Consider the following 24,178-nt stretch of genomic DNA (forward strand, 5'->3'; position numbering starts at 1 on the left):
GTTTGTGCAGGTTCTCCTGCACTATTTATATCTTGGCACGTATTGTGAACATGAAAAGGTACATGCCAATAATATCATGAGTCGGATGTTGAAGCGGTCGGATGTTCGGGGCCTCGCCGGGTACTGCGGTTCAGCGGCATTCCTAGCCAAAGCAGCCGAGTGACAGCCTGCAATTGAAGTATCCTCGGCACCTTTAGCAAAAGACAAACAAAAAAGCAAAATGGCTTGCCAGATAGATGGTTCAACAAATTAGAGAGCCCCTAAAGGTGGCTGAAGCTCAAGATTGGATCGGGGGCTCAGGTGGTGGCGTTGGAGTTCGGAGGCTCGCTTCCTCGGAGGCTCGCTGTGCCCTCGGTGGCTCGCTATACCCTCATAGACTAGGAGGCTTCTACGGAGTGACCAACGAGCATCGGTCCGCGTAGAACTAGAACGCTATTGTCGCAGTGCGGTACAGATGCGACTATTTAAGGGCTGTGATGGACACGCAAGAACCCCAAGAACCTGCGGGAAATATACTCGCTCAAAAATCGTCTTTGCCCTTTCCCTCACAAGAGCGAATCTCAGTCTACATCACCAACAATGTCTACCGCAAGAGACAGAGATCCAGAGCCTCCACACTTGAGTTTCCGCACCTTTGTGGATTCTCTCCGGGGGGACAAGGATCTAGTGGAAGTGAATGACTCCGTCGACCCAAACCTCGAGGCTGCAGCTATTACTCGTCTTATATGTGAGACCAACGACAAGGCACCGCTGTTCAATAACGTCCTGGGGGCTAGGAATGGCTTTTTCCGCATCCTCGGCGCTCCAGCCGCGCTACGCCAATCCAAAACGCAGCGTTTCGGGCGCATCGCGCGACACCTAGCCCTGTCCCCCGACTCCGGCCCCAGCACAATCATGGAGAAGTTGCTCTCCGTCGGGTCGGAGAAGCTGGTTGATCCTATTACAGTCGAGTCGGGGCCTGTCAAGGAAAACAGCATTGTAGGCGACGATATTGACTTGACAGCCATCCCAGCACCCATGGTACACGAGACCGATGGCGGCAAGTACGTTGGTACCTACGGTATGAACGTTCTTGCAGCACCCGATGGCGAATGGGTTAACTGGTCTGTCAACCGTACCATGATCGTGGGTAAGCGCACCATGACTGGAGCGTGCTATCCACCGCAGCACAATTGGCAGATTGTCAACAAGTGGAGAGAGATTGGTCAAGACGCACCCTGGGCGATGGCATTTGGTGTCCCCCCCGCAGCAATCATAGTGGCTGCTATGCCTATTCCAGATGGTGTCAGCGAAGCTGGCTACGTCGGCGCCTTGAGTGGGGAACCTATGAAGCTGGTCAAATGCGACACGAATGATCTCTACGTACCGGCCAACGCCGAGATTGTCTTTGAGGGCACTATTTCGACCACCGAACAAGTCCCCGAAGGCCCTTACAGCGAGATGCATGGAGTGAACTTCCCTGGAGATTCGCATATGATGCCACTGTTCAAGGTCAACAAGATCACCTACCGCAACAACGCGATTCTTCCCCTGTCAGCCACTGGCAGACTGACGGACGAAACGGTTAGGATATCCCTCCCGACATTTAAAGACAACTTTCTTTTTGCTCTGATAGCTCTGGCTGACCAATTTGAAACAGCAATCCTTGGGAGGTCTAGTGACTGCCGCAGAAGTTTTGCAGCTCTGTCGGGCTGCCGACTTACCGGTTCTGCAAGCTAGCTCGCCGCTCATCTCTCAGTGTACCTGGATCGCGGTCCAGGTTGATGGACAGCGGCTTCGAGCCATGAAGATCACCCCGAAGGAGCTAGCCGAGCTTGTCGCTAATATCGTGTTCAAGTCCAAAGCCGGGGTGCCATTCCACCGCATCATCCTAGTCGGCGAGGACATCGACGTACACGACGATGCAGACGTCATGTGGGCATTCTCCACACGTTGTCGACCCGGGCTGGATGAGTATCCCTATGAAGATGTCAAAGGGTTCGCGCTCATTCCTTACATGGCTCATGGCAATGGCAATCCTACCAAAGGCGGCAAGATGGTCTGCGATGCGCTGTTTCCCGTCGAGTACACCACCGGCAGGAACTGGATCAATACCAGCTTTCGCCAAGGTTATCCCAAACCTCTTCAGGACAATATTTTGGCCAAGTGGGAGGAAAGGGGTTTTAACAAGTTAGACTAGCGCTTCAGGCCTTGCCTTTTGGGGTCATCAACAGAGCGAAGTATGGATCTTAGCATGATGGAACAGGACGGAAGTGGTTTGGAGGGTTGCTGTCAAGGGGAAGGAGCAGACTTTGGCCGTTAATCGAGTGTCTGGCCTTCCCTTCGTCTTTTTCTTTTTGTATGGAAAATTGGGTTATCTCAGAAGTATGGTGTCTCAACACACATCAAATAGATACAGGAGTCTCTCAACAGCACTCTACAGTGGCTTAGATCAATCAATTTAAATTAGACAGTTCTTAGAAAGTTGACTACGAGTAGGTAGGGCTCGATGCCCCGGGAGAATACTTCAGCCATAAGATCCGCCCGAGCATTGGGAACCGTATTCTGGAAGTATTCCATAGTAATAAATTAGAAGTTGAATATATAGCTAATTGTTTGTGAATTCCCAAGATTATCTGCCCTGGCGACCGATACTACTCCCTCTCATCCATTCACTGAGATACTCTCTCATACATCTCACGATGCTTATCTTCTTCACACGGCAATAATGTGGTCAACGAAACCGTCATTCTCCAAACCTTCCTTAAGAGAATCGGGCAGGACCGCGCTAATTCAATACTTAGCATAGCTATCGTGACTATGGACCTAGGATACTTGCTCGATGCTTAAGTTCGAGTTTTCCGGGGCAAAACTCTTTATCACAGTGCCCCCATGATTTTGGATATATGTCTCGTAGTCATGTAAAACAGACTTTCTTGGGGCAGATTGGTTGAAAACAACCTATTGAGATAATCAGGGACTAATGGTCTGCGAAGTCATGATTGTTGGAAGCACTTACTTTCCATTTCCTGGACATCTTAACAAAAGCCGTATGTTTGGGGAATGTTGTTCGGTTGAGATTGGTGAGAACTGGAAATACGTGCAAAGTTTGTTCAACTTTATTCAAGCGACCGTACACGAACTATTTATACTCGTATCTTCTGTAAAGCAAGGGCAAGCCGCTACAGTACTAACGGTGAATGAGAGAGTTGAACGGATCCAACGAATATCGTGACGTCATAGCATAATTAGGCCCCGTGGACCTATAGAACAAGCAAAATACGAGGTTAGACGCACCTCCGTCTCCGCCACCACGCACAGAACGCCGTCATCTGACGTACAAACGTTCAAAGTTTACTATCAATACGTATAGAAATACCCGCAACCGCTCATGATATCTTGCCACCTTGCCTGCCTTGTAACGCGCCATAAGCCGGCTCACAAAATAGAAATCCACTCAGCAGTAGTACAGAAAGCATTGAGACAGGCGAGGTAACCATCAAGCTGATCCGCCCGCACAATTTGCGCCGCACCTTTTACGTCAAAAACAAATCCATAATGGTAGAAATGCACGGCCATCCTCATAGCGCGGATCAAATGCAACTCAGCATCGGAGGTATCATTAACTTCCCCCAAGGGTTTGCCAGAAGAGGCTTTCGAGTTCGCGGTCGCGAGGGTAGTAGTGTCACCTCTGAATCTATCCGGCCTAAACCCTCAAGCCTATATAGTTAGCGCGAAGCCGAATGGCAGAATCTTTGATTCCGCCTAGTCAACAATCCCTGTGATATTTCTAGCTTCGGGATTGGTGAGGAGGTTTATCACGTTAAGGGTCATGTGGCTAAGAACAAAAGGGAGCGCTCTTGAGCAAAGAGACGGGATCTCCTTGCGGACGCTATATTTGGTGTAAACCGGGACGGCATGTCTCGAGCGAGAACGTCGGAATTAGATTGGAACCCCGCGCGGAAGATAGCGGTGTCATCTGTGTATGGCCGTTGATCGTTGTTCTATGACTGTATTAAGATCCTGTTCTACAATAACAGCTCTTGAAAAAGAAGCCACAACTGTGCTAGGTGTACCTTGCAAGGTCCTTGATAATGTTACGCTGTCGGGACATGTTGCCTACAGTAGTTTTTGAAATCAGTTATACCGCTACACTTGCCATTTCATTCCCAGAAAATAAAGACGAAAGGCGCTGCATTTTAGTTCACCGCTCCGTAATATCTGCAGAACTGTAACGGTAATGGCCGTAGACGACCGGTGAGTCATCGTCATAATACTATATAGTTCTAACGAGCATGATCGCCCGCCTGCTTTCTCCCATGCCCGTATCGAGATGTACATCGAATTCCTCAACAGCTGACCCAAAAACCTTATAGTGCTGCCTTACTCCCAATTGCTGATTGGATGCCTAAAGAGCGCGGTTTGGCGTTGGGTCTGGGCCGAGTCGATTAGGTACCCCACACCGTGAAATGATAGCTATACCAAAACATGGGAATTGAGAACTCACTATACGGCACAGAGCAGTTATAATCGTAGGCTACTAGTCAACTACGTAATTCCTCCATCTATATATAAGCTTACATGGTATTAAAAAGAGCCTCTTTTCACCTCGACCTCTAGTTATATTCTCATTATCGCTTATATTGATATCCTATTACTATTCAACAGATATGCGCCTCACGAACATCGTTTTATTCGGCTCTGTTGCGTATTGGGCCGCCGCGGCGCCTACAGAGTCTCACGCCCTTGTTGAAAGACAGGCGATTAACGTGAACGGTTGCTGGTGTTGCAATACGGTTATAAAGCCTTATGGAAACTTCTATGGCGCTGGGGCTGGTTGTAAGGCTGGTAAGTCACCCTCTACAGCGTTTTAGAACCACTTTAACAGTACATCTAGGAGCGTGTGGTAATCGAGATCATGAGCTCTGTTGCACTGCTGCCGTCGTGAGTTTCCTTCCTACGTTGTTTAACAGGTAGCATACTGACTGCATAGCTCATGCCTTTTATCGCCTGTGTAGGTCCACCCTCCACTAGCCCGACTGGTCCCGGGGGTCCGGGTTAATTCCAAAATCGGCTCCTTCTTCTCCTTCGAGAACAATGAATAAATAAAGGGAAATAAAAAGGAGCGGGTAGAAAAAAGTATAGTTGCCATAGGCTCCTAACCTACTGATTTGTATAAATTATTTGGCAATAACCATTACGAAGCAACAAAGGGAAAGAAGATGTGTTATTTAATAATAAGACATGAGTGCTGGACAATTTGAATAGCCCCTTGATGCATGCCTTCCAATCATAAGATCTTTTTCTCTTTGTCTTCATTTCCTCAGTAGCGAAAAAAAAAGGGAAAAAAAAAAACACCCGATTTGAAATTAACGACCACCGCTATATGTCGACGGGGGAGAGAGAGGACCTACATAGGCAACAAAAGAGAAGCTATGCAACTTAGAGGAAGATGGCCACCTCCAGATATAGGCTGGGCGTCTCGGACAGGTGGTCGCAAAGGGGTTCTATCATCAGCGGTGTCACGGTTCGCTTCCGGCCTATTCGGGCCTGCGGCGCATAGATACTATCAAATTGCCATGAGTTTCTGCGAACATGAATGATCGTATAGCAAGCTTGCTACTTGAGCTTCATTAACCAACCAACCAAAATACCTAAATGCTGGCTACAAATTCAGGATATTCTGCTGATGTACGACCGAGCTTCAACTAGGTCGGCCATCTTCCACAATCTAGGCGGACAAACCCACCCACATCTCAACGTAACGAGCAGTAAAGTGAGGTGGAGAAGACCATGTCCATGATTCCTAGTGATGAAATTGTAGGCACTCTTTGGTGATTCAACGTTAGGTTGTTAACTGTAAAAAAAAAGCGTTCTTTCTTGAAAGGCCACACAAATATGAGAATCTAGGTCGTAAATGATTTTTTTCTTCTAGAATTGGTCAGAAAGGAGAATTAAATAAACCAATTTGGAGACAAAGCAAGTCAGTGACGTAATCCGCGGCCCCAAATAAAGGGCGGTGGCATAAATTCCCAGCGGAGATTAAAGTGGACGCCTAATTCTAGCGTGAGATTCCAGCTCTATTTCACGAACACCCAGCCCAAGCGGAATGGATGTGGGATTCAGCTTTCAATGACATCCAGGATCTCTTCTTTCTTTGGGGTAAGCACTATTTTCAACCTAGTCAGGGCGGTGCTTATGGCTTTTATTGGTTCGACAGTCCCAGCCGACCTTCCCGATAGCAGGCCGCCAACGACAGGAAGAAGTCAACCTGCACTCTAGTGCCTCCGATGGACTAGAGGAACGAGAGCCATTCATAGTTGACCGGGAACATGTCGACCAAGAGCGTTTTACACCATGGATAATCCGGAAGTCTCTGCGCACATGGAGCGATATACGAGAGTTCATCATTTCAGAGCAGGGACTGGGAATATTCAAGTGCAGCCTCGCATATCTACTCGCATCCCTAGCAGTTTTCGTACCCATGATTGGAAATCTCTTGGGCCATCAGAACGGTAAGCATTTGGTGGCGACGATCACAGTCTACTTCCATCCAGCGAGGACGCAAGGCAGCATGTACAAAGCACTAATATGTGCCTCCGTCGCTTTTATCTTTGCGGCGGTTCTCTCGCTATCGAGCATGTGGGTTACAATTCTCTTTCAAAGAAAGCACGACATGATTGAATTAGGCCATGCTGTGGTGCTGGTAGTTTTCGTTGCCGGTGGATTTGGGTTCATTGGATGGATCAAACAGAGACTGAGTGATCCGCTAGTCAATGTTGCCTGCTCTTTGGCTTCGCTCGCATCTACCATTGTCATTACCAAGGAAGGTGCTGTGCAAAGTGGCGCCCTTTCTTTCGACAAGATATCCCAGGTCCTAAGAATGGTTCTTTTAGGCGTCGGGATTTCGGCAGCTGTGTCGCTGTCGATACTGCCTCTTTCTGCACGGAAGAAGTTCCGAGGAAATCTTTCAACTCTAACAGATACAGTGACATTGATGCTCATGAGTATCACCGGTAGCTCCCTTCGCGGATCAGACTACGAGCTCCAAAAAGTAGAGTTTATCAATCTGTCTGCACGTCACGATAAAGCCTTCGGCCAAATGAAGAATATAATGGAAGAGACAAAGCTTGAGCACTATGTGGCGGGAACAGGGCTAGAGTATCATCTTGAAAAACGCCTCGTGTGTTTCATGCAAGACATCACCCATAGCCTGGGCGGTCTACGCAGTGCAGGAGCTTTACACTTTGAATTACTCGCACCGACCAGATGTACGAGGCCGACACAGATGTCATGTCCGGAAACCGACTCCTCTGTTCCCGTCACCATAGGACGTCCGAAGCTAGTCAGTCAGCCACAATCTGTTTCAAAATCGGACGTGGAACTCTACAAGGCAGAGAAATTACAATCTGCACCTAAGATTCAACAGGACACTCCCTTGAACCATTCCGGAGATGATTTTGAATCAATAATATCTCGGCTCGAAATTTCCATGGTGAGAGCAATGCAAATGGCAGCAATATCCGGACCCAGTGTAATCTGATGCTTAATAGCTCTCCCTGGCTTCTACTCTGAGAGATATCTTCAAAGAAGTGTCTTTTGGACCTGCCCCCGATTACAGGATCTCCATTAATGGTGGAGCTCGCCCCCGTATCGATGAAGCAGTTAAGATATACCGAGAAACTCGAATGTCCGCTTTGTGCTCGCTTTCTCACGAAAGAGAGATAATGTCTCTCACCCAGGAGAGCAAAGCTGACCTTGAAGAAATTTTCGCAAGCTGCGATTATTTTTCCGTGTCTCTCCTCAAGCTAAGTGAGAAGCTGCAACAGTTCTTATCAGTTTTGGAGGAGCTTCAAATCGAGGTTGATGAAAGACCTAACGAAAAGTCTTGGACTTGGACGTGTGTTTCGTGGTGGCGGGCTGATCATCAACATGAGAGACACCATTTGAATACAGGTGGGTTTTTCTGACCTAAGAGTCTTTTGGGAACCATTCCGCTAATAAGCCCATCACCAGCGCCTTCGTCGAGCCCTTACCGCACCGAAGTCAATAGTACAAGTTTGACGCACATGTCGAATCCCACCGATCAGCTTGAAAATCGACACCGAAGACAAACACGATACAATAGAGGTCATTCTCATGCTTGGAGGCCTTTTGATTTCTTTCGCACAGATGAAATCAAGTTCGCTCTCAAAGTAGGGATCGGAGCAGCGCTTTATGCTTTGCCTTCATTTATATCCTTGACGAGACCGCTCTATTTATTTTGGAGGGGAGAATGGGGCCTTCTCTCATACATGTTAGTATGCTCGATGACTATTGGTGCATCAAACACTACGGGTTATGCTCGGTTCCTCGGTACATGTCTTGGGGCCCTTTGTTCGATAGGCGCCTGGTACATTACCGGAGGAAATGCTTTCAGGCTCGCAGTTGTGGGTTTTGTTATGGCCCTAGGGCCATTTTATATGATCATTGTTAAGGGTAAGGGCCCCATGGGCCGATTCATACTACTAACCTACAACCTGTCCGTGCTCTATGCTTTCTCTTACTCGCAAATCGATGGCAGCGAGCAGGACGACGGGGGCGAACAACTAGATATTACCAAAATTGCCCTTCATAGAGTCATCTCTGTCATCTCGGGCTGCATTTGGGGTATCATCATCACACGAGGTATCTGGCCCATTCGCGCGCGGACAAAGCTCAATGATACTTTACATCTGCTGTGGTTCCGTTTAGGCTTGATTTGGAAATCCGATCCATTGAACACAATGGCCACGGCAGAAGCAAGCATGCCTGTTCTCTACATGAACTCTCATGACAAGAACGAGATCGAGCGCCTCCTTTCACAGCTCGAGAATCTTCAGGTATCGGCGCGCTCCGAATTCGAATTGAAAAGTCCTTTTCCAGATACCGAATACAGTAACATCATTCGCCAGACAAGGGGCATTGTATCCAATTTTCATTCTATGAACCTCATTCTAGTCAACACCCCTACGCCATCGGAAGGTCAAATTTCTCTTCTACGATATACTGCCGCTGTTAGACAGCAGCTGTCTGAACGCATCGGTCACCTGCTAGCTGGTAAGTCTTGAACGGCCAACGAAAAATTTAGTCACAAATTGGCAAGGAAAACCATGGTTATCTTGCTGCTGACACTTAATACAGCCATGGCATCGTCAATAGTGCTGGAGAGTTCCTCCAGCGATGTTCCAACAAATATAAAAGATTCAAGAGACCGACTTTTGGCACAAATTTCTCACTATCGCCAAGGACGAATGGCGTCTTCTTTGACTGATGGCGAAGACTATGTGTTACTCTCCTCCTTCGGTGAGATCCCTAGAACTGATAGCCTTTGAAAGTCCCGGGACACTTCAGACATTTCTAACCAGTAATAGTACTTGTGACCCAGCTATTGTCAAATGAGATCTCTGAGATAATGGTGGAACTGGGTCGCATCTTCCCAGTCTCGGATGATGAAGTCTCTGTTAATGCAGACAGAGTATAAAAAAAAAGACGACACCTTTGACAAATATTTTGGGAAAATCTTCAGGTATTTGCTATTGTGGGTTAGTCGGTAGGATTCCTAGAACCGTCGAAGAGTATAATACCTAGAGATATTTCCTACAAATCCTACCTTCGCAGAAGCTTAAACTGTTAAAGAAAGAAAGTGACGGTCGCCGGAAACTATTTTCTGAAAGCAGCATTGAATCCCCTGAGCAACATCCTTGTTTGTCCAACTTCTCGAGGACCTCCCGCGGAGGCGATAAAGCAGAACTTAAAAAAAGGCTATAACAATAATTCGCGAGGGCATTTATTTGGGCTGCCGTTAAATCACACCTTACTGATGCACCTCGGGTGCCACTTGTGAAATTTTTGTGACTTAGAACGAGGTCAATTTAGGCAAAATGTGTGATTCAAAGCCGCAATCTGGCCGAACCTACTTGAATATCAAGAACATTATCGCCTAGCTCTGCGTACATACCAGTGGCTATCAACAGATAGATACCTTGGGAACGGAGAACACATTTCCCTTTATTGAGATTATAAATATTTGAATGATTCTAATATCAGGCGAATACAGATCGCGTAGGTACATTGCCATGCTGAAAAAACGATCGCTTTATATCATAGTAGGTAGGATTCAACGAGATAAATCATCAATAACAAAGCGAGTAATACCATCATGATCAAGAGTGTCAGAAAAAGCAATTATCAGTGGCCATAGAGACGATTGAAATTGAACTGCCAGTGTTACTCGCAAACCACGTTCTCAAAATTCTAGTTCAGTCCAGGTCAGAGTCTTCGTATGCGCTGCCAATTTTGGACCGATTTCCGTATATTGGCGTATTTGCGATTTTCCCATCGTTGTCAATACGAATAGTTAGGGTCTCCATGACAATATCGGGATATTCGGTATCTCCAGGATCAACGATAGTTTGTATTTGACTGTATGTGTGCAAGAGCATGACGTTGTGGTACTCGCGAAGGTCGAGCAATTTTGATAGAGTGATGGACATTTGGGAACTTTGCTTCGGCTTTCACAAAATGCGGTATCTCGTCTCGGTACTGGGAGGGCTGCAATTGATTATGGTGATGTGTAGAACATTAGAACAAAATAGTGCGAGGTTCGAAAGCGTTCGTAAAGAAGTAGCTGGGCAGTAAACCGGAATTTCAGTGGAATCGCGGGGATGTTACATCTTCCTTATTAATTGGTCAAGGGCTTTGTAAGGGGCAAACGCCTCCCGTTAGCCTAGCGGCGGAAGTGGACTCCGAGCGGGGCCTAAGACAGGTCGAGCCAGCCAAGCTAAACGCCGGTTGGTAAGCTACTGGACGGCAAAACCAGCCGACTGTAGGGGGTGCTGCGGGATCTGTTAGCATCTCTGTTTCTGTCGCTCAAATTGTCCCCGAAATTCGGCAATACGCCGCTTATCCTGTTATTCCAAGATAGACTGTTGGAAGGGTTGAAACCAACTTTCATTACGCATGATGACGACAGAACACCCCTGCATTGTCCTCTTCATCGAAAGCGCAGATGTAGATTACGAAACCAATTTCTTCAGCCTCACCTTCTCTTCGCTCATATCCCTCTCTATCTTCCGCGTCGCCATTCTATATGGACATAACTACGTTCCAATCGAGACCTTTATAGTGTCGTATTTTCCCTTTTTATTTCTCGAATATGAGGAGTTTACGGATATTATTAAAAACTTACGCCGTGCACCAACGTAGCTAAAATATTCTATCGCGTAAAGCTATTGTTAGGACCCTGCGAGCTCCTAGGTAGCAGGTTAGTCTATCGGTAGTGTATGTGCAGGTGTTTGAGAGACTCATCGCTGCTTCTCCATGCGAAGGCCAGCGACAGCAATAAATACACGGTGTGCTTAACTACTGTGTGAAGCGACATGCACGGTCATTATGGCTTATGCATGTGCTCAGCCACTTGCGCACTGAGCGGTCCAAGGCTTGCCGTATAGCCTCAGGCACCATCAGACACCTAGCAGGTCGGAATCCTGACATGAACCTAAGACTAATAATTCTAGGCACCTTTAGCCATATAATTCATCCAGGAAGATAACATCGAATTGCATTAAAAATGAACCCTAAGGTGTAAAATTCGGGCCGGCCCTCCCGTATCCGTATATCATAATCGTTAACAGAGTATCAAGTCTCAACATATATCTGTAAACATCTTCCTATAGGCACGCAATAATATCCAACTTCCAACCTGAGATCCCACCCTAAAATCCTAATCTATACCGTAACCCTCCGCTCCTTCAAATACTCATAATCATCCATCGCATCCCTAGTAGCCTTCTCAAGCACAGCAGCAACCTCATCCCCAAACTCAACCTTCCACTTCGCAACCTCAACATCAACATCAACATCAGCAGGCGCTTTATCCTTAACAATACCAGTGGACCCCTCAAGCGTAGAAAGCATAATAGCAGCAGCACTTCTCTGCCTCTTGATCTCCGCCGCATCCCCCGCACTCGCAAGATCCGCCGACCAAGTCTCAGACTTCTTCTCAACAACCCCATTCCCACCCCACTCAAACTGCATAGACCCAGTATCAAGCCCAGCAAGCTCACAGAACCGCACCACAACAGCAGGGTTATGGATCACATCATTGGCATCAATAACCAACGGCTGACTCGGCACATCCGGCTGCTCCATCGCCCAGTCGAACAGCTGGCGTGTCCACGACATACTCATGTTCGCCATGCCCATACCCTTTATTCCATCTTCGTCCATATAACCAGCCTGCGAGATCTTCTGCATGGCCCGATACAAGGATGGCCATGCGAGTGCGGGGTGACGGATGATAAACGCCAGCTTCCACGTGCGCAGATACTGATCTGGGAGGATGGTATCGTTGTGCGCGGAGAAAGTCGGGGCGCCGTAGCTGTCCGGCGTGGTGACGTGGAAAGTCTTCATATCGTCTGCTTTATTGGAGCCATCGCGCATGCTGGTGAAGACTCCGGGATTTGTGACCCAGAAGGCGTGTTCTTTGGCGAACATGATTTTGTTCTCGGCGCGGGCGCGTGCTGAATAGGCTTCCAAGTTGTCGAGGCTGATTTGGAAGGCGTTTTGGACTTCTGTTTTATCATTGTCGGTCCATTGTGAGAGCGGTTTGTTTAGGCGGCCTTCTTTGCCGGCTGCCATGAAGGCATCGAAGAAGAAGTAGCCTCCCTTTGGGCTAGTTAAGACGTTTGGTTGGTTTGGGATGTTGAGGATCTTTAGGAGCAGGTTGGAGGCTGTGCGGGGTACGCTGATAAGTAGGAGACGATTGGGCTGGTCATTTTGTTCGAGCCTGGTGATGGCCATTGTGTATGGGTTTGTTGTTGCTTGTATACACTTTAAATGGTAGGAATTAAGCTTAAGTTGATGCGGTGCAATGAGGAAGACGAGAGATGGCTACATTCTGGAGACGGATGGCGTGATCTCTCTTAAATAGATTGAACTTCAGTGCAGATCATCTCTACATTTGGTTAATTTTCTAGTCTGTTTCGTCGCAGACCGCTGCATCGACGTCGTATGGAGCAAGACTGCCACGGGTACATCCGCTTTTTCCATATGGAATCATGTACAAATGGACCTTCGGCCTCAAAACTGCCCGATCGGCCTTCGTCCCTGTTTATCACCGAGGGTGGAGCCGTCAATCCGTCCGTTTGAAGTCCGCAATTGGCCGCGCTGTCACATTGAGTGATGATCAGCGGAGTACTTCCTCAGACAAGTTGTGTTCCGAACTGCGCCGGACGTTCGAGAGTCCGAGCCGTCGTATGACCTACAGTGTTATTAATACCAAGTCTTTATGATGATCCCTCGAGGTACATGGTCATAGGCGAGTTTTACCTGACTAAAAGGACCTAAAATGTTGGACGTGGGGGCAGAAACGGTACAGGATCAGTAAAACATTTACTCAGGATGGAGCTTGATATATAGTTACCTAGGTAGCCTCATTCTCATGTTTTTCGCCAAGTAACCACCACAAGGCTACCTCGAGTTTATAGTAACATGATAAAGGACATGTAGATCAAAGCAAACCACGATGTCCAAGGACGATCAGATGCAACTAACGAGCATTGCAGACTGCATATTCTCCACATCCCAACTTCGAATATAGGGCTTTACGGAAAACATCCGAGAGTCAAAATTAGAAACACTATTCGCATACACATACTTCCCATAGCCAAGACATTAAAATTCCCGCACAGGCATAATCAAACATTCAAAATAAAATACATATGCAATTACCAAAAGCAAACCAATATTTTCCGCCCAGAACAAAAAAATCAGTCGGAATCACTAGTCTCCTCCTCAGCCTTCGCCAAGCTCTGCTCCTTAGTAAGTGTAGGGTTACGAATGCACAGCGCGAAAGCAATCAAAGGCACAGTAAGACAGATACCAGTGATGCAAAGCAAGCGCTGGGTCTGCTTATAGGCGAGGATAGCGTTATCACGATCGGGAGTGCCGACGGGATTAAGGGCTGCGAAATCGAGGGGTTGAGCATAAATTTCGGCGGCAAGGGTTGCGTTGCCGACATGACGGTTCAGTTCCGAGGGGAGAACTTGGTTCCAGATTGCGCCGGAGATAGTGTTGCCTAGGGCGCTGCCGATGTTGTAGGATGCTAGGTAGATACCGGTGATAACCGCGAGATCTGGGATTGTGAGTATGGGGCTAAAATTTTGGGTTCAATTATAATAATGTGTGTACTCACGTTCGTGCTTGGTCGCGACTTGGATACTGGCTTGTGCTGGGTAGGGGAACATTCCGCCGGCTGGGGGTTGTTAGATATTTCGTTGCTTGGGGGCGGAGTGGCTCGATAGATCCATGGATGTGTGTGTATCACTTACCAATACCTAGCAGCACTTGCGCACCAATGACACCGGAGTGACTAGAGCTCTCGCTGCCACCGCGGAAGTAAATTAGGATACCAAAGGCAACCAGGAAGAGAACCGTGCCGGACACGATGAAGGGCTTCAATTGGCGGAGTTTAAGGACGACAAATCCAATGAAGACACCAGTAAGGACGGAAGCGAAGCTGTATAGAGAGGTGATTCGAGTTGCGCTGGTGACTGTTTCGTCGAAGCTGACGATGAGAACTGTGTACAGGAAGTCTCCTTGCAAGTACCACGCTGAACCGAATTAAATTAGACATACATCGTGTAGCAATTATGCAATGAACGTACCGGTGTTAAGCATCACAGCAATACCGATAGAACCCCAAATAGCGCGGTCTCGGACAAGCTGGAGATAAGGTTAACAATTGACACGAGGAAAATTATTCGCAGTGTAGACTTACCTTGAAAGGCAACATGGGATACTTGCAAGTCCGTTCCCAGAATATCCAAGCGGGAATCAAACAAACACCCACAACAAGAGGCGCAATAACTTTAGCAGTCTTCCATTGAGAAGTAACACCTCCGGCAAGGGTGAACGGAACAAGAATACAAGCCAACATAACGATCAGCAAGATGTTGCCGATAATATCTAAGCGCCAGAAGAGCTCTGATGCCAACTTCCTTCCGCCAAGCAGCTCAAAAGAGCTCTTGTAAGACTCCAGAGCTCCGCTCTTTCTTGTCCGTCGACTGACGATAACTAAGACTGCGAGCAGAGGCATAGCACACACGGGGAAAATAATTGCGAACATGCCAATGCCCCATTGCCATGTAGTAACCTTGAGCACGGACGTAGTCAAGTTGCCGCTAATCCAAGTGTTGATCTGGGTTATGTTAGCATTTCAATGTCCTGAATCCGCGCTTTGGGGGATTGTGCGAAACCCACGATAAATGGCAGAGCAGGAATGTAGGAGAAGAGGAGACGGGATCGGGTAGAGGTAACATCCGCAATGAGAACCTCGACGAGAAGCATGATACTAGTGTATCCAATCTAAACCGAGTTAGCACACTTAATAAGGATGATATGCGGCCATCTTACCTGGTAGATCACAGCGCCTGCAGCAAATGTCTCTATATTCTTCGCGCATGTCTCAACTACAGTTCCAACAGTATAGAAAACGATCGAGACGAGGATAAGCTCCGCTCTGCCGAAAACATCTGCAATTTTGGCAGCGGTGGGCTGAAACATCCGCAGTCAGCTTTTGTCGTACATTGGGGTTTGAGTATGCTCACTTGCGCAGCAGCGGCGATCACGGCTCGCAGAACGTTGATGGTCGCGAGTAGACTGTGCTTGCCATAATACTGGGTAGCATAGGGCTATCCAAAGACAGGTTTGTTAGTATCTTCTTTTTTTGTGTGGCAGACTCATGAAGCGTGGATCAGATACCTGATATGCATAGCGAACAGTTCCATCCAGACCATAAACATAAGCGATCAAGAAGATCGCAAGAAACAGACACACGCGATCAACGAGTCTGAAGTTCGCATTGATAATCTCAATCCGGCGAACACCAGGACTTCCCTGACCCAACAAGTCCACCCGGTCGTTCACGGGGGCAGTTTGATTGTGGGCGTTCTTCTCTGACCCCGTAGGATCGGCAAACTCAGTAACCGACATGATGAGATCTCACTCAAGCACCCAAACACAGCTGAATGGAATGAAGGAATAGAAATACTCGAACATGCAAACCGAAGAAAAGGAAAAAATAACCAGCCAAGCCTTGAGGGAAAAAAGCGGAAAAAAAAACAAAAAAAGAAGCAGGCGATCTTATCTGATGAGCTCAAAGTAACGGCTTACCCAGTTTGGGGAATTGCCTCCCGCTAGGGTCTTGGGGCGGCAGAGTCACAGCCACTCAGAAAGTGGGAATAGAGACCCATCTCGTATTTGCACATGTTCTTTGCACTGGGATCTGGCTCTAGACCGGAGTTGTATGGGGTGACTTCGGGATTTGCTGAATTATGACGGGCCATTCCATGCTTTTTTGCCTACGCTGCACGGGGTTGTTCCTGTTGCAGTATGTAGACGCGATCGATTGGTTGGCATTGCTTTTAAGGTTGGGTTTTGTATGATTTTTTAAACGACACCTCGGCTGTTGCGCCTGTTCGGGTTAGGGTTTTGGGTCTATGGTTTGATCTGATAAAAATTGGTGTGAATATCCATGGTTGTGTGGAGTCTCCTCAACCTTCAAACGCGACACAATCATGTTTTCTACTTGTTTGTCGGACCTCCACCACGTAGCATATACTTATAAAAATATCCGTCAACTTAAAGCTAAGCGTGGCTCGCAGAGAAACTGTAGAGTTTTCCACTTGCGCCAAGCCAATAGCCGAGTTAGAAGGATATGGCATCGGTGAATATTGTCCAAGAAACATACCAAGGAAAGAGTTACGCTTGGCAGATGAATTCCCGTGAAATTTCTATTTTTAATTACCATTCCTACTACACTTACTTGAAATCGACGTCTACTTATCACAACTCTACGCTATCCCGTGCATTGTGGCTAAAAGAAAATGTCATATATTTCATCATTAAGAAAGACGTGATGATCATGATAAAATATTCGTAAATCCCCCAAGTCCAACAAAAGTCCTCCATATACATGCAGTGCCACCCATCAAGCCACCATGGGTAGCAGTTCTCCTAATTAAAATCATGTCTCGTGATCGCCCAGCCAGAAATATGCAATCAAAGTCTTGACCTGAAAGCATTCCGCGGAGCAGGCGAAATAGGCGCAGCGTCTTGGATGAGACGGCTCATCCCGGGATCATAAAGTGCCTCCGCCGAGACCGTTGCCGGAATCCTCTTTCCAAAGTATTCAATCTCCACACTCTCACCATCATTCACGCTCCCAGGAAGCCAAGCATACGCAACAGGCTGGCCAATCGTATACCCGAATGCAGCGCTTGTGACATAGCCAACTGCCTTTCCATTGTAGAAGACAGGTTCCTTGCCCAGGACGACTGAACGACCATCATTAATGGTCAGAGGCCGGAGACGACGAGTAGGTGTTTGTGTTGAGAGACGCTGGATAGCAGCCTTGCCAACGAAGTCATCACTCTTATTTGAGTCAATAGCGTAGGCGACTCCAGCTTCGAAGGGGTTGTGTTCGGTGGTCATATCCACACCGTAGGTTCGATACCCCTTTTCAATTCTCAATGAGTTGAAAGCGCTACGGCCGCCGGCAATGAGACCGTGCAATTTTCCTGCTTGCCAGATAATGTCCCAAAGCCGTTGGCCATACTCGGCGCTGGACTGAATTTCCCAGCCTAGCTCGCCGACGTAGGACTTGCGGATAATTGTTACCGGGATACCGGCGAGAATGGTCTTCTTAACTCCGAAGTAAGGCAGGGCTTTATTGGAGAAGTCGTCTGCGCTGATTGCGCTGATGACTTCCCGAGCGCGCGGACCCCAGAGGCCGATGCAGCATGTGCTGCCTGTGATATCGCGGACTTGGGCCCATTGGCTGCCGTGCTTTCCTTGAAGGCGCGCCTCTTTTTGGAGGTAGGCTAGCTCGGTGGCACTGTTTGCGCCGATTTGGAATACATCGTCTTCCAATCTGGACACGAAGATGTCACCGCGGATACCACCGTGGTTGTTGAGAAGAAGGGTGTAGGTGACGCTGCCTGGCTTGGCGGTCATGTTGCCGGTGGTGAGTCGTTGGAGTAATTGAACAGCGCCTGGACCAGAGACCTCAAATCGATGAAAGGAAGTCATATCAAACATGGCGACCGCGTTTCGTGTCTTCCAAGCCTCGGCCGCGGAAATGGGCGAATGGAACTGCGCCGACCAAGCATCTCTCTCGACAGGCCTCCATGATGCCGGGAGAGCCTTGACCAGATCTTTGTTCGCTTCGTACCACCACGGTCTCTCCCAACCACCCGTCTCTAGGAAGAAAGCTCCGAGCTCTTGTTGGCGGGCATGGAATGGACTGACACGAAGCTTGCGGGGAGACTCTCGCGGTTGAAGCGGGTGAAGAATATCGTATATCTCAACGAAGTTCTGCTGCGATGTCTCGCTCACGTATTCGGGGCTGAGTTGGACTTCCTCGAAGCGAGATAGCTCGCATTCTGAGACGTCGATGTCCGAGTGACCGGTTGTGAGGATCTGAGCCAGGGCTCGCGCGACGCCGGCTGAATGCGTTACCCACACTGCTTCGGCTACGTAGAAGCCGTCGAGGTGAGATGGTTGGCCGAGAATGGGGCCTCCATCAGGTGTGAATGAGAATACACCGTTGAAGCCGTCGGCGATCTCGGTTTCTTGGAGGATGGGAAGGAGAGATTGGGTTTCTTTCCAGGCTGGGTCGAAGTCTTCTTTTGTGAATTCCAGACGAGAGGGCATATTGTGTTCGTCGACGTGCTTTGGTGTTAGGCCTAGTGAGGAAGCGATAACGGGCATTGGACGGTGTCCGTAGTATCCAATGCCGTACTGTTCACCATGTTCGCGGTAGTAGAGGTCCTGGTCTTGGTGTCGGAGAATTGGAAGAGTAGCATTCATGCCGTTGATCTGGGAGTTGATATCACGGCCAGCGAGGGCAGGGACCGCAGTTGTCTTCGCATACTGGTGCGCTAGGGGAAGTAATGGAATCTGCACTCCAACCATGGCTCCTAGCTCAACACCCCAGAAACCAGCACAGGAGACCACGATATCTGCTGGAATGCTTCCATTGGGAGTAGTCACTCCGGTCACACGAGAGCCTGCACGCTCGATACCGGTAACTGGCGTATGTTCAAGGTACCGGACGCCCGCCTGTTTCGTGCGTTCGATAAGGAGCTGTGTGGCACGAGCTGCTAGTGCGAGACCATCGCTGGGAATATGCAAACCCCCCAACACCATATCATGGTTCAAATGAGGGTACATTTTAAAGCACTCCTCGGCGCTCACCAGACGTGCCTCGATCCCCCACGCGGAGGCATATCCAAGCTTACGCTTTAGCTCCTCCAGCCTTGCCGGCGTGGTGGCAACCTCGAGCCCACCCACCTGGTTGAAACACTTTTGTCCATCCTTCTCAATCGATAGAAGCTTCTCAACTGTGTAGCGTGCGAGGTGTGTCATGGTTTTGGAGGTATTGGTCTGGAAGACGAGACCAGGGGCATGTGACGTCGACCCGCCAGGCATATTCAGCGGGCCTTGCTCGACGACGGTGATATCCGTCCATCCTCGAGAGGCCAGCTCATCGGCGAGGTTAGTGCCGACGATTCCCGCACCGATGATGATAACGCGTTGTGAAAGGGACATTCCAAGGTTAATATACGACGAGTAATATGGTGGCCAATAAAGCGGGCGTGGCTGCTATTTGTATACCCTTGATAAGAGCAATGTGTACCCTGCTAACTCCCCGCACTCCGCAGAGCCGGTACGATGTTATCGTCAAGCTGATAATGAGGCCATGCCCCGCACGGGTTACGGTGATATATGGCCGAGCATGTCTGTCACGGTCCTCTTACGGTCCCGGGTTTCCCAGAAACGGATTGGAGGGGCAGGTTATTGCCCCACGTTCATGGGCGATAACTTAAGTACAGTGGGCAATAATGATCGACAAGGCAGCTCCGTGAAGAGCTCATTCGTCAACAGTGGATAAGATTTCCTTTTTCGGTGCTCTGCTCGGGGTCCAGATTGGAACCGAATGTTAGTATGAGGGGCAGGAGCATGGGTGACTTCATGGGACTGAGGTATTGTCCAATGAGAAACAGTCCGTGAAGTTCCTATATCTGTTCCGATCAGCTGTTTGTGCTGGTTTTGGGGTGGAAGTAGGGATGCATTGTTGCCTCAGGCAGCAACTACCGATATACTCCTACCACGTGATCGGCATTGGGCCGAGATCCGACAGCCAATCGATTCGTAGACTTGCATATAGACAGGATAATGTCTGGCAAGTCTTGCCGTTTTTGCTCACTGAGTAGAAGTGAGCACGCCCTGAGTATCACCTGATCGTTATGTAAGCCCGATGCCTCGCTCACTGAGCATGGCTTGAGCGCTCTGATTTGCTCACTGAGCAGCCTGATCGTACTCACTGACCACGACCTGAGCAAAGCGCGGGAGCAGCTCAGTCAGCAGCTCACCTCAAACAAACGCACCACGCTAGTCCAGGGGTTCTAGCTCAGCGGGACCCGTGAAAAGTTCAACAGACCAGCGAACATGATGACTAATGACGGGTCCCGCTGAGCTGGGTGCCCGATTTGGGAAACACCCGGAGTTTATCTAGCCTAGCTCTCCCGGGAGCCTCCCGATAGGCTCGATACGCTAATAAACGCGACCATGAAAGTCGAGTGTTTATTGAATTGGAGAGCTTGTTTTGCGGAGTACCCCTCGACACAAGAAAACATTGCGACCTGAATCAGCTTGAAAAGGCCCTGGCTGCAAGTTCCGTCTGGATCCTCGACTGCGTTGAACACTTAGCATTCCGCATTCCTGCAACATGGCCGCTCAACGCAGCGCAGGAAAACAGGATCTGCCCGTTCATGACAGCCAGGACAGGGGTGTTCGGCCATGTTTATCGGTCGCCCTATGTGCGCTACTTCTTGGATACTCCATCGGGCTATCTGCCGCCCCATCACCCACTTCCTATACCGCTTCCTTGAATAGGCACTGTATTTTACATGACACGTGTGAGACTAGAAGAATGTATTTTACACGAAACTGCTACACACACACTCTACCTCAGTGCCCCCTCCTTCCCTCCTGCCCACCTTTGAATACTGACTGGCTTCCGTCTTGGCTCAGGAGAGCCAAATTTGCGCGGAACATTAAACCACACCTCGGCTGTCAAGCCAAGCATCGGAATCCGATTTAGGTCAAAAAGAGTCCATATTCCAGAAATTCAAGGACAACCGCATTGTTTAGTTTGTCTGCATGAAAGATTTCGCACTATTCTACGAGGGGCATAGATCACCGTTGGAACAGCGCCTCCATATGTTTCTGCATCTGAAAAATTCGAGGGAAAGCGCACGCTAGATCGCAACATGGCCCCAGTCTGGTCTGCCCTTACGGAAAATAAATTGGATCGCGGTTCCAAGCGGTCATTTTGTAACCTCAACCGGCTGTAATTCCAAAAGGAGCTTAACTTCCGCGGCGATGATCTCGACATCCCTCGTATTCACGCGCCAAGTCCTGTGCTATTTTGATGTCTCGTATTCGAGATATTCAAAATATATGCAGCAATCAGGCCCTGGATCTGGAAGAAGGACGCATTCCCCCACCCTGTTCTTGGATAAATACCACAAGCAGGCGCTTCTTGAAATAGTACTCATTGTCAAACCCGCAGTTATGGATATCCTTGCCACTTTAGATCCCAATGATCTCTTCTCTGCCAAGGGCCTCGTCGTCGTCATTACAGGGGGAGGCAGTGGTATGCCCTTAATTCTCACAGTGTGTTCACTAACCCTGATATTTCTTAGGGATTGGCCTCGCCATAACCTCGTGTCTAAGCCAAGCTGGTGCCGCCCGTGTTTATATCCTCGGCCGCCGCCTATCTACACTCCAGGAAGCTGCTAGGAGTGTCGGTGACGCTGTTGTACCAGTACAATGCGATATCACTAACTGTTCCTCCGTTTCGGCCGCTGTTGCGAAGATAGAAGACGAAATTGGCTATATTGATGTTTTAATCAATAATGCCGGCGTGCAGGGCCCCGATCACAAGCCTGCTAGAGATGCGGAAACAATCGAGGACCTGCAGAAGATCTTACTCATCGATCCAGAAGGATGGCAGCCTACCTTCGCAGCTAATTCAAGTGCAGTTGTTGGAGTCTCAGCCGCTTTCCTGAAACTTCTTGATGCCGGAAACAGACGGCGGGGCTGGGAAGGAGGCAAGATTCCTTTGGGACGACCTCGGCAGCGCGATATCACAGGCTTCACGGACGATGAGAGAAGTAGCCAGATAATAACAGTCGGGAGTATCTCTGGCCTTAATCGCTTCATAACAGCGGGGTTAGCCTATGGCGCGAGCAAGGCTGCAGCAATTCATTTGAGTAAGATGTTGGCCTACTTATTGGCACCGTGGGGAATTAGAAGTAACGTGATAAATCCTGGAGGTGAGTTTGCAGGAGCCCCCATATCATTTAGTTTTTGCTGGACCGTAACTAACCACTTATAGTGTATCCTTCAAGCATGACAGCTGGAACCAAAGACAATTACAGCTACATGGAAGTCCCCGCTGGCCGGAAAGGTGGCTATCGGGATATTTGTGGTGTCGTTCTGTATCTTGTAGGGAAGGCCGGAGCTTATGTCAATGGCAGCATGGAGAATACAGATGGAGGCCGCCTGAGCGTGATGCCTGCAACATATTAACCGTTGTTGATAAATGTTAAAGTACTGTATAAACATCTGACACGTTCGATACAAAATGCAAGGCAGTACATCTATCATTATCATTGGCGTTGACTTTTAAGGCTTATAGGTGGCCTAAGAAGGAACTACAGTCCACAGTCTTCATAGTTTTGCGGTTGTCGTCTCCCTAATCTGTTTCTGGCTGTAAGACACAATGCAGTTTAACCTTAAAGATTTACCGAGTGAAGAGGCACGCCGAGCAACTGATTTCTTGGCACGGTCCTCTAGACCCGACTAAGTGTTATGGCGATTGTTTACGCTAGCAAAGCTCGTGAAGAATGGTGTTTCCTAAGTGATGTTTCGCATAGATACTCGCTCGGGAGTCAATTAATCTCTAATCTCTAGATAAAATCAAACATAGGCTTAAGGCTGTACGTATGTCGGTGGATTCTAAAGACGTAATGCAGGGTTGTAAAATTAAAAGTGTAGGGAAACTAATGTTACGGGTTATATGTCGTCTCTCTACCCCCCGTCCCAGTACAAAAATTCGTGAAGCTGATATTATTTATTTAGCACATCTATATAGAATATTACTATTTACCTAGACAACATCTGTCATGGAGGGAGAAATCGCCGATATTATAAACTAGGAAAGAAAAATAGGTATACATTGGAGAGTACATGATCATTCTTAGCCCCAGGCTTACTTCTTGCAAGAAAAAGTCTAATGCGCAATGTATCTTTCGTATAGGGCTAGCGTATTATATTGTCTATACAACGACTCTGGGTCGCTCAAACTTTGTGAAAAGTGTTTCATTTGATGATACCTATCAATTTAGACTAAATCGTTGCCAAAATCCTAAAACGAAAGAGGTTCACAAAAATAGGTGAACAGAATCAAGACAAAAAGGTAAAATATACTCAAATTTTGAATGTGAACCAATTTGCACTCAAATAGGAAAGCCCCCGCCCGGCAGACATTATCCTGTCTATATAGGCGCATATAGTAGCCATGAACAACACTCATTCGAAGACAGATGCGACCTGCGTCCATGAAGAATTGACCTGGTTTAGAGTTTAGAGAACAAACATAGAGCTCGTCATCCATCGCTGCTACTACTACGACAACGACGTCAGATGGAGCGTTTTCTCGAGCGACTGAAAGATTTCTGACGAGAAGAAATACTCAATCCTGATTTCAATTAGGGCGATGCTGGGAGAGTAACTTCCCTCAACTAGAGTGGCAAACCAGCAGGACTCCTCACTGGATGAGTACCTAGTGCATGGCGGAGGGAGTACGGACTACAAGGAGTCAAACGCTCACATAGTGGTGCTTGACATGCAGTGGCTTGATTGAAAGGAAAATTCTCATGAAAATGACGACGACGACTTCCAAGTCGGCTGGATGAACGTCTTAGCAATCACATTCTAATATCCACGATCGTACATGATGCTTCAATGTGGCTTGTGCAGACGGTTATTTATAGCGATCTCCCGCGATATCGCGTTTGCTATGAGCTCATATAAGATTGGGGTCGCT

The 24,178-nt window shown here is 48.2% G+C and overlaps 6 protein-coding genes across 6 annotated transcripts; 3 read left to right on the plus strand and 3 right to left on the minus strand.

Annotated features, from left to right (window-relative positions):
* Positions 1–579: 579 nt before the first annotated feature.
* PENARI_c009G08560 (uncharacterized protein) lies at positions 580–7,954 on the plus strand (the record flags this gene model as incomplete). Its single annotated transcript, XM_022631959.1, has 9 exons — positions 580–1,563; positions 1,640–2,108; positions 4,648–4,827; positions 4,877–4,923; positions 4,973–4,993; positions 6,045–6,141; positions 6,222–7,474; positions 7,533–7,879; positions 7,936–7,954. 9 exons carry the CDS (start codon positions 580–582, stop codon positions 7,952–7,954), a joined length of 3,417 nt encoding a protein of 1,138 aa, XP_022488216.1.
* A 334-nt stretch (positions 7,955–8,288) lies between these two features.
* On the plus strand, positions 8,289–9,481 carry PENARI_c009G02317 (FUSC family protein; the record flags this gene model as incomplete). The annotated part of the gene is made up of 3 exons (XM_022631777.1): positions 8,289–9,057; positions 9,142–9,303; positions 9,372–9,481. 3 exons carry the CDS (start codon positions 8,289–8,291, stop codon positions 9,479–9,481), a joined length of 1,041 nt encoding a protein of 346 aa, XP_022488195.1.
* A 2,246-nt stretch (positions 9,482–11,727) lies between these two features.
* PENARI_c009G03744 (uncharacterized protein) lies at positions 11,728–12,801 on the minus strand (the record flags this gene model as incomplete). The annotated part of the gene is made up of 1 exon (XM_022631818.1): positions 11,728–12,801. One exon carries the CDS (start codon positions 12,799–12,801, stop codon positions 11,728–11,730), a length of 1,074 nt encoding a protein of 357 aa, XP_022488163.1.
* Positions 12,802–13,769: 968 nt separating this feature from the next.
* Positions 13,770–15,993, minus strand: PENARI_c009G02666 (uncharacterized protein; the record flags this gene model as incomplete). The annotated part of the gene is made up of 9 exons (XM_022631786.1): positions 13,770–14,134; positions 14,195–14,254; positions 14,331–14,612; positions 14,667–14,724; positions 14,780–15,199; positions 15,262–15,366; positions 15,415–15,555; positions 15,609–15,692; positions 15,763–15,993. 9 exons carry the CDS (start codon positions 15,991–15,993, stop codon positions 13,770–13,772), a joined length of 1,746 nt encoding a protein of 581 aa, XP_022488358.1.
* A 1,068-nt stretch (positions 15,994–17,061) lies between these two features.
* Positions 17,062–19,611, minus strand: PENARI_c009G00814 (GcvT family protein; the record flags this gene model as incomplete). Its single annotated transcript, XM_022631726.1, has 1 exon — positions 17,062–19,611. One exon carries the CDS (start codon positions 19,609–19,611, stop codon positions 17,062–17,064), a length of 2,550 nt encoding a protein of 849 aa, XP_022488204.1.
* A 2,028-nt stretch (positions 19,612–21,639) lies between these two features.
* PENARI_c009G09055 (SDR family NAD(P)-dependent oxidoreductase) lies at positions 21,640–22,659 on the plus strand (the record flags this gene model as incomplete). Its single annotated transcript, XM_022631974.1, has 3 exons — positions 21,640–21,721; positions 21,771–22,340; positions 22,466–22,659. The coding sequence occupies 3 exons, from the start codon at positions 21,640–21,642 to the stop codon at positions 22,657–22,659; spliced, it is 846 nt and encodes a 281-aa protein (XP_022488243.1).
* Between the last annotated feature and the right edge of the window lie 1,519 nt (positions 22,660–24,178).

Source organism: Penicillium arizonense, assembly GCF_001773325.1.
Source record: "Penicillium arizonense strain CBS 141311 chromosome Unknown PENARI_contig009, whole genome shotgun sequence".
NCBI classification, from domain to species: domain Eukaryota; kingdom Fungi; phylum Ascomycota; class Eurotiomycetes; order Eurotiales; family Aspergillaceae; genus Penicillium; species Penicillium arizonense.